This window comes from Heterocephalus glaber, unplaced genomic scaffold, assembly GCF_053883595.1.
Source record: "Heterocephalus glaber isolate CG9 unplaced genomic scaffold, H.glaber_assembly_v1.0 deba00000331, whole genome shotgun sequence".
Taxonomy (NCBI): Eukaryota; Metazoa; Chordata; class Mammalia; order Rodentia; family Bathyergidae; genus Heterocephalus; species Heterocephalus glaber.
In genome coordinates this window covers 49,535,380-49,545,776 of record NW_028258142.1, presented here as the reverse complement: position 1 = coordinate 49,545,776, position 10,397 = coordinate 49,535,380, and the positions used below count along the sequence as shown (strand labels likewise).

Genomic DNA, 10,397 nt, shown 5'->3' with positions numbered 1-10,397 from the left:
GCACATTCTCCTGTGCTCCATAGTTTTGAAGCCTGTCCATCTGTTTACTGTATAAAACACTCCTGATCAAGGGGCATTCAGCCTCTTGAATAGGAGACCTTGCACAAACACAAAGCACATCAGTGATCACAGATTCAAAGACTCGATCCTGAGAATGACAAGTCCTTAACTTCCGTCATTCCTTTAGCACCTTATAAACCCGGCAAGACCTGCCCCCTCACTCACCCTCCTGTCTCCCACCACCTTCCACTTTGAGATTAGAAGAATATTCTCTATAGAGTCTTTATCCTGTTCATCTCGGCTCCCAAAAGAAGTCATGGCTCCCTGGGACATCCTTTCTCCCCTGGAACCTATTTTCTTCCCCCTAGAACCTGTTCCCTATAAAGCTCTACATATACCCTTTTCTGACCCCACCCCAAATACTGAGCCCTTCCACTGTTCACTCTTAAACCCAGCAGAACCTGTCACAGCCTCAGTCTCTTCCTTTTCTAATGGCTCTTCCTCTAGAGGACCTGACTGTAACAGGTACAGACATTTTCCTTCAATGATTCTAAGACTGTGGGTGCTGGAGGTCAAATACATGGGCTGCTTGCTCCTCGTTTTTATTTCCAAATAATACTTTCTCACACATTCTGTCCTGAACATCACCTTCTCCACAACTAGATCTCAAGTTAGCAGACTAAGCTCCCACTCTACACATCCTTGCAGTTATCTACAGGTTTCCCCAATACGTTCCTTTTCAGTCCATGGGAAAGCTTCTCGTTCATTGTTAAACTCTCTAGAGCTCCACTCCTCTCATAACTCTTGATGACTTCAACATGTACATCGTGGTAGGTAAAATAAAGGCCTCTCAAAGATAGCTATGTCCTAATCCTCAGACTCTGAATAGGTTACCTTACATAACAAAGGCAGCAAGTGAGCAAAGCTCATGTTAAAACAAGGAGGTTATTCTAGATTGTGCAGGTGGCTCAGTGTATCACAAGGGCCCTTAACTGTGGAAGGAGGAATCAGAGAAGGAGATGTGAGGATGGAAGGTGCATCAGATAATGTAACATAAGAAAGACTTGACCCACTTGCTGACTTTGAAAATGGACTACAGTGCCATTATTTAGACAACTCCTAGAGGCTGAAAAACACAAGAAAAGGATTCTCCTAAGAGGCCTCCAGAAAGGAACACAGCCCTACTTCTAACTCTGTAGATGGGCTTATCAAAGAATATTTTATTCCTATCCATCAAACCCTTACTTTAAGAAGTGGAGATTGTAAAATAATTTATCTGCATAAAAATGCCTATTGTTAATGTACTTCACACATTTGTTTTCATAATACTTAAACATTTAAATTGGTTTATGTATACACATTTGAAAATAGTCATGTCTTTGGTAGTAAGGATTTGGGTAATATAGAGATTCTTTTTATCTTTTATGTCAACATTATATATTTCAAGGCTTTTAAAAACATTCTTTTCAACTAGTACAGGACTTTCATAACTAATAACGCTACAGAACAGGCTAACAAAAATCCTCCACTCTAAAACAGCTATTTTGAGTATTTTCCAAATAACATAGCATCTGACATTTTCTACAAGTAAACATGCATATAGATATGAAATTTTAGAAAGTGCTTCGAATGAAGTCAGAGGTAGTTATACGTTCAGTAAGGTTAGAAAGTGCTTCATGAAGCTCATTTATAAAAATTACATAGATTTTCATCTAACTTGGTGTCCCCAAGGAACTTTTTGACATGAAATATTTGAAATCTGAATCAAGACAAGGAAAGTTGGATTGTTTAGTTCTCTAACTATACATTTCAGTATAGAAAACCAATTCATCACTATTAACTTACTAATTGTCAAACAACACAATCAATTTATATGAAATATATATTTTATTAACAAACCAAATTTATAAACAGTCTGATGGAGTTTCATAAATTTCATCAATCATGCAATTAACATGTAATTGTGAGTCTAAACAGAAAATGATTTTGAGCTGCCTACAGAAATTAATCAACAGTTATAGCTTCTTTGTGAGATAAATTTTAATAATATTTTAAAATATTTTAAATAGACAAAATGCTTAATACAAATTCATTTTCTACATTCTACTAATTCTTCTAATACTTCAAAACATCATTTGTTGCTGAGAAATCTACCTGAGGACATTACACATGCTTTGCACTCAGATATAAATTTTCTTTTCCATATTTAAGCAAATCAAAGAGACATAGAAAGACAAACACATATAGCTTAATATTCAGCTAATACTTTTTACTTATAGAACATCTATACCTACATTCAAAAGTATAACCTATGATACTGTATTTCCAAATTTGTTATATTGTATTTTAAATTTCAAAACTCATATCACTGTCAAAGCAATATGTATGTCAAGCAATACAAATCGCATCACCCTTCCCCCATTACCTTACAATGACATTAAAACTCGGACATTGTGGTCATCTTATAAATCCAAATCTGGCTTTTTAAAACTACATTTTCTTGGGCTGGGGATTTGGCTCAGTGGTTTCGTCGCCTGCTGCACAAGCTCAAGGACCTGAGTTCAATCCCCGGTACCAAAAAAACAAAACAAACAAACAAAAAACTACATCTTCTCTTGCTCCAATATCCAATTTCATATTAAGACTCACCTTTCCTCAGAAACTGTAACTGAGAATAAGACTACCACTTGGTTTTTTAAATAGAAAGCTGGTTAATAGGTTAAACAAAACAATTTAATTTAGGTGAGAAATTTCCACATAATATACATTGTTATTCTGTATAGCTTGATAGAGGTTGCCACAAATGACTAATAAAAGATTACTTAAATATATAATCTTTCTAGGTTAATAAAATATATCCTATCAAAATCGTATGCCTTCAAAATAATTTTCTTACTCTCCTGTTTGTTCATTTATCAAACATTCAGTGAATTCTCAGTCACTGTTGCTGTAATAGGTTTTAATTTTTTAATAAATTCATATATGTGCTAGATACTATTTCTGATTTTCCATTTCAAAAGAATGATTACCAATGTAGATAGAGTACTAAATTCCAATATAGAAGTGAACTAAATTTTTGTCACATATGAAGGGCCAAGCCCTATATGTCAGAATTGCAGCCTAATGCCTTCAGGGCTGATTGTACAAATGCTTGAAGGTACAGGGTAAAAGGCTCTGAGATGGCAGGTCTGGGTCAAACTAGAGGCTAAATGGGTTTGCCGATGTATTTATATCTTTAAAGACTAACTAGTATACCATGTTGGACATACAAAACATTTGTGTGGGGGGCGTTGAGACAGGGTGTCGTCATGTAGTTCAGGCTAGCCTTGAACTATGTAGCCCAGGCTGGTCTTGAACTCCTGGCGATCCCCCTGACTCGGCCTCCCCAGTGCCAGGATTACAGGTGTGTGGCACCACGCCCAGCTAAAACATATTTTTGAGCCTGTCCACTCATGGGCATCAGCGTTGTAAATCTTGCACATAATCCTTGGCAAGTCTGTGCAGCCCAAGCTGCTGGTCTATGTCTTTCCAACAGTCCCTGAAGCTGTAGGCACCGACTAGCACAATCGCCTGAGTGACAATCCAGGGACAAACCTCCAAAGGATCCTGGAGAGAAAGTACTGGGAGCACCTCCTCCAAGGAGTGAAAGGTGTAGTGAGAAATGAACTCATTTACCTACCAAACAGAAGGCTGCACCTAAGAATACATATACATCCTGCAGGTAGAGAGACAGCAGTTCTCTGGCACTAAAGAAAATAAACCCAAGATCATAATTTCCCCTAAGATTTTGAAAGAAAAATTTTAATTTGTACATCTAAAATGAAAATTCATTCAGAATAGCTTCCACAGTACCCAGCCCTCCCACACAGTCTTCATAGCACGCAAGGTAGCATGAGTTTTCAAATACATAGAAGACACAAGAGCGCATACCGTGCAGTCCCGAAGGGGCAGTGCAGTATACACGACCATATACAAGACAATGGCAGTGCAACTTTTACTTTACAGAATATGGAAATTCTGAGACAGGGAGAACTTGGGGGAGTCTCATAGTTACAATAACAAACATAGTTCCCTCCGATACACTAAATCACTAGCAGATGCTGCTATCCCTTTATATTCAATAGACTCCTACACATGCATTTGTAGATGTTACTCTACTAGAAAGCACATTTATTTCTTTACACACGTTTTAGCTAATGTCCTAAATTTGGGTTCCAGGTGATCTAGAAACTCCAGGCCTTCTTCTTCCTGCTGATCACTGCAGCAGCCCACTGAGCCTGCCACAGAGCCTTTGCCTTCATAGTTATATGAACGAACGTAGTCTTCTGAATGTTTATGCTGCTCATCTTGTCCGCAAAGATACACCTTCTGTATCGAGAAAGAGCACATTTTATTATTTATTTTTAAAAACACCTACACAGATTAGCATAAAAATGATGTCTTGGATTTACCTTTTACTGTTTAATTTTTAATCAGAGTGTGTCCTCTAATGGATTCCTACATATAAAAAATGCACATGATTGGTCTGTATTATATTCATTCTTAAAATATAGCAAATAAACCAATGCCCCGAGGGAAAATTATGAAAACTAAGGCTACATATATATCACGTAATTCATTTACAAGTTCCCTTTTGCACACAGGATGCATATAGTTGAAATTTACTGCCATCGATTCTTCAAATATATGCAGACCCATAGGCAATACAGGCTATGATTCTTATGTTTAAATACTAGTATATACCTATAATAATGAAATATGTTAAACTGGCTAATATCAACCTATACTAGCTAATCTGAGCCAAAAGCAAAACAAAAACAAGAAAAGAACAAAAATAAAATAAGTAAATAAAACCCCAAACATAAGCTTGACAATCTGTCTGTTAGCTTGAATAGCCAAGTCTTCATAACTACATAAAGAACTCAAGCACACTGGCAAATGGTATGATTTATGATCTGTCCATTGCAACAAATATTTCATCGGAGATGGTTTCTTTGGTAATTTTTAGGGAAGAAGCTATCAATTTTTTAATCTTCCCAGACATCCACATAGGCTACCCCTAGATAAAGTGTGGGAACCCATATTTTAAAATTTGGCGTTAAAAAGGTAATTTTACTCTTTGACTTTGGAGTTGACATCCACATCTGTCATAATTTAGAATTAAAATGATAATGTGTTCCAGGTGTACGAGCAGTTGAATTTTGGGAAATCCTGACCAATAATGCTCCACTTTCATTTGACTAAACTTGAAGACACTGCCACTTACTTCTCCAAGCCGAGGCTGAGTGAAGCTCTGCCAGTCAGTGTAGGTGTATCTGCCAGGGTCTGCCACCCCCTTTGTGGACTCCAAGGTTTGATGGCCACCTCCTTTGCTGGGATCCAAAGTGTAGCCTCCTTTGACCATTTCAAAACTTTGCTGTGTTTTAATTCCCTGGCCACCAAGAGTACCAACAGACATGCTTGTGTCACAAATGTTGGATGTCTGTATAGGGAGTCTAATATTTGCTTCCTATAAATAAAGTTAAAGATAAAATGAATGAATCAAAATGAAACTAACAATTCACTTTCTTCCCCACCAAAGGCAAATCACTTACCTGCTGTGCTTCAGCCCCCCACATGTAAAATCAGGATAATACAGTAGCCATACTGTAAATGCTAGGGGTTAAACTGTATCCCCTAAAAATGTACGTGTTGAAGTCCCAACACCAGTACCTTACAATGTGACCTAATTTGGAAACAAGGTCATTGTAGATACAGTTGCTTAAGTTGAGATAAGGTCATACTGTATAAGATGCCTGATCTAGTATGACCAGTATCCTTCCTCACGGAAAGGGGAGATTTGAACACAGGCACACACAGGGAGAATGTCATGTGAAGATTCAATCTATGCTACTATTAACTCAGGTGTGACAGTTTAGGAGAAAAACTTAGGACAAGTTCTTCCCTAGTGTCTTCAAATGGGACACAGCCCTGCCAACACCTTTATCTCTGATTTCTGCCTTCCAAAACAGTGAGATAATAAGTTTCCGTTGTTTAAGTCATTCAATTTGTTATGGCAGTCCTTTGAAACTAATGCAATGAGATTGTGAGGTTTAAATAAATTAAAACATGCAACTTGGAATTCTGCTTGGCATAGAACGTGCTCAATAAACATCATACGTTATTATTACCATTATTATGTATTAATCAGACTATCAATATTGGGTCACCATACAGTTCAAAGGGAGTTGAAATCTGATTTACCGTTACTTCTTCTCCAGGTCCTTCAGTATTTGATACAATTAAATTTTGCTGGGCTACATCCTCTGGAAAACATTTCTTTACTGTTGTCTTGGTAGTAACACAAAAACATGTAAATATCATACCTAAAAAATAAAAAAATTGAAGTAAATTTTTTTCTCCTTTTGGTAGATAATGAATAATTTGATTATAAGATTTTTTTAAAGGTTCTCTGTACAACCTTTTAACATTCATCTTATGAACTGAAGCCAGATCTGGTCATAAAACTTAAAACAGAATATTTTAAAAATGCATTCGTTATTTAATCATCTTTGCCTTAGATTAATAATAACTCCCTTCCTGGGTTCAAAATTAATTTATATGTATCTCCTACTTCCTCTACATTGAAGTAGTAACTCCATTTGTCTGAAACCTAAGAAAATATTATTGATGTTTAAAATCATATGTAACATATATAAAAGGCTCAGAACAGCAAAGCGAAGAACTTTAGGCATAACTATAACTAGAAAGGCAATTACATAAAATCAGTGCCTATTTTTGAAAGCATTCATCAACTAATACACTGCTAACAGGAATATTCAGTTTAATTTGAACTTCAAACCAAAATGAATTAGGACATAGTTAAGACTAAGGGACAAGTTGTAAATGTAGTGGTTCTTTGTAGCTGAGAGATAGCTAAGGGTAAGGAATATTTTTACTACTTTTACATCTCCAAAAAGCAGTTTCAAGAGCACAAAATCTTAGTTTCCTTTCCATGCATTACTTTTCTGCAATGGCTCATATTATGACCATTTTAACTCACTGGAGTTTTCTTATGGTGTAAACTGAATCACGTCATTAACAATATGGAACACAAATGTCTAAACACATTTTGGAACCACTCTGTTTTCACTGATTCTTTTTGTACTATGTGTCCCCTTAGTAAACTTGGCTGCTTGAAAGGCTATAATATTTAATATGGGAAGGACTCTTAATAATTTTATCCAACTTCTTCATTTTATATATGGAAAAATATGTTCAAGGAAGGAGAAATGATTTACCCAATGTTTCACGGCTCATTATTAAAGAACTAAGACTACTACCCCGATACTTAATTTAAACACTTGAATGTGCTGTTATGAATATTTCTTCTATGATTCAGAACCCAACTTATAAAGCAGGTGCAAGACCTTTAAAAGGACACTTATGCCAAAGGCTAGACATGTCATTAATATGAAAAACTGCCATATATTTTGTCCTAAACTGCCCATCATTTGGTAAGTGTCCTTCCAAATGATGTGCTGTGCCTCGAAGGCTTGGAACCCACCTCCAGCACTATCAGGAGGGGATAGACCCTGAGGGGGCGGAGCCTGCGGGAGGAGGTCCAGCCCCTGGGGAGGTGCTCTTCAAGGGGACCCTGAAAGCTCTTTCCCTTCTGGTCTTTTGTTTCCCGGTTTCCACGAAGTTAGTAGCTTTGCACTACCAGATGCTTCCAGCCACAGACGCAGATCAGCAGAGCCAGTCAACCATGGACTGAAACTTCCGAAACTATGAGCCAAAATAAACCTTTCCCCTTACAAATTGTTACCGAAGATATTTTGTTATGGTAACAGAAATCTAATTAGGTAAAACTTTAGTTAAAACATTGCAGATACTTACATAGTAACAATGCAGAACCCAAAATCATGGCAAGAATAGCCCACTTTCCAAGAATTACGTTTGAGCTTGATACTTTAATATCTCTGTCATCTTTAAAACTCATTCTACATTCAGATGGAGTTGTACAGTCACATACTTTCACTGATAAAATATGTTTTGCAGAAATACCATGTCTGTCTTGTATTTGGATAGGCACAGAATAATAGTTATTTTCGAGATGTTGCCGTCCACGAAGAATGGCACTTGTACCTTGAGAAAAAAAGGCAGAGAGAATGTACAATGACATGACTTTTCAGTAGCCGTAGTATTTCTACTTGGTATTATTGGGAGGAATTAATTTGAAATAAAAACATTAACAGATCATTTTTCTTTCTTAAAAATTACTTTGATTTCTCATAGGATCAGAAAAAAATAACATTATTTTATGTTCATATTAGACTAATCTACACTTAACATGCTTTACGAATAATTGGATAAAATGGATTTATGTTTTCTTAAAAGATACTTGAACAAGAGTCTAAGTATAGTGTATATTGTATATATATAGTATATGTATATATATTAGGTATATAGTATATTATATATATAGTATATGTAATTTATATGTACAGAATTTATACATATAATATTTATGGTATTTTTTCTTAGGGTCAATAAAATAATTTCCTAAAATGAATGTGCATTTTCATTTTTATGATAACCTAAAGTCAAAGACCATCAAATATTTTGAGCCCCTGTTGATTAAAAGATTTAGCATAATTTCTTACCATCCTTTGATTCGATAGTCCAAAGTTTGTTGGCAGAATTATCCAAAAAGAATTGAAAAGGTGGACCATTTTCAGGCCCATCTGGATCTACAGGTTCCAGAACAGCATAGTCTTGATTGTGCTGGCAAATGGTCACATCTTTATCAATTTGTGGTGGGTGATCATTATAATCTTCCAAAAAAACTACTAATGTTCCTGTGCAGGATCGGCCAACTAAGGTAAATAAAAAATTGGTGATTTCTACATTGGATATGTGTTTGTTTCTGACAATTTATATAACACACAACTAATAGCTCCTTTCAAATAGCTCCCTAGATCTCGGACATAGTTATAAAACAATGACCTGCCATTCTTCCTGGAAGACTCATGGCTGGATCAGATATCTTTCCAGGTGCTTTTTAACACTAAAAAATGTGTGATTATGAGGAACGTAAATACAGAATAACCTGTGTACAACTGATTTCTTACATTGTTTATAAAGACATATATTCAGCCAGGGGTTTAGCTCAGTGGCACTGCGCCTGCCTCACAAGCACAAGGTCCTGAGTTCCATCCCTGGTACCCCACAACCCCGAAAAAAAAAGAAGAAAAAAAATGACATATATTCATCCTTAATATAAAAATACTTCATATTTGGTTATTAATTATCTTCTCAGCTTCTTCTTTTTTTCCTCATATATCTTTTGCTCAAAATTTGTAAGATTTATCAAATCCCTGAGGGACTTTCCTTCCTGTCTGCCTTGGCACATTCTGTTACCACTTCCAAGAACACTTTTGTTTTTGCCTGATAACACTTGTTTTATTTTAATTTTATTTTATTCCCTGATCTTCACACATGTTAAGCATGTACTCTGCCACTGAGCTCCTTTCCCAGAATAACCCTATTATCCTCGTGAAACCTGTGACTTCTGCAGACAATGGGAGTCACATTCTCCTCAGTTTTCTCAGAATAGTCTGGGCATACTTTATTTAGCTGGCATACTGAACATGTAAAATGGTAAGACATACAGTGGTGCCTCAGTTCAAGAGCTTAATTCATTCCACACTTTTGGAAAAGATGGCCACATTTGTGTTCATGTGGGGAAGATGGCCATGGTCTTGTTCGTCACCCAATGTTGAGTTTGCAAACAAAAACAAAATTTTGCCAAATGCTTGTTTGTGAACCAAATTGCAAGCAAAAGCATTCATGAACCAACATAACACTGTATTCACCTAAGGAGCCTAGTGTTTTTTGACTAATTGTAAATTAATGTTACTCAATTGAACATAATACAGTTACTCTTTTTATGCTGTGAAAAGATGTAATTGAATAAGTCAGGAAAATGAGTTTTGACCCTAATTCAATTGATACGATTTTTATTAACAGTAGCTCTCTTACTCATCTGTTGATTATCACTATGTTTAGCCTAATGTTGCACACATAAATCTCAAGAAATATTTTAAATTAAAGTACAGCCTATAATTTGTATTTTAGAAATAATGAAGTTCAGAAACTTCTTTAAATTCTACCATTTGTGAAAGGATAATAAACTTCTGTGAATGATATGATTTCAAAATTGAAACAAACAAAAGTATGGTAATTGGTCCAATTTCTCATTTTCTTACATTTATGCCAGCCTAAAATTTTGAAATATGTATGTTGAATTTATCATAAATACTATAAATCCTATGCAAATATAATCTCTTTCTCTTCTTAGCTTGAAAGAACCCCTAAATCATACTATGTAATGTAGTTCAGAGATTTTTCTCTGT

At 35.7% G+C, this 10,397-nt stretch overlaps 1 protein-coding gene across 2 annotated transcripts in view; it reads right to left on the bottom strand.

The window, feature by feature from the left end:
• Window positions 1-2,033: 2,033 nt before the first annotated feature.
• The window catches only part of Dsc1 (desmocollin 1), a 33,121-nt gene continuing 24,757 nt past the window's right edge, over window positions 2,034-10,397 (bottom strand). The window contains exons 12-17 of one of the 2 annotated variants that reach the window (XM_087193815.1): window positions 8,646-8,858; window positions 7,879-8,127; window positions 6,244-6,365; window positions 5,267-5,509; window positions 4,452-4,497; window positions 2,034-4,368 (exon numbers count right to left, since the gene is read on the bottom strand). In XM_087193815.1, the coding sequence (XP_087049941.1) occupies window positions 4,462-4,497; window positions 5,267-5,509; window positions 6,244-6,365; window positions 7,879-8,127; window positions 8,646-8,858 (863 nt within the window). In that variant the 3' untranslated portion in view covers window positions 2,034-4,368; window positions 4,452-4,461. The remainder of the gene's footprint in view (window positions 4,369-4,451; window positions 4,498-5,266; window positions 5,510-6,243; window positions 6,366-7,878; window positions 8,128-8,645; window positions 8,859-10,397) is intronic. The other variant, XM_021265123.2, reaches the window with a different exon arrangement.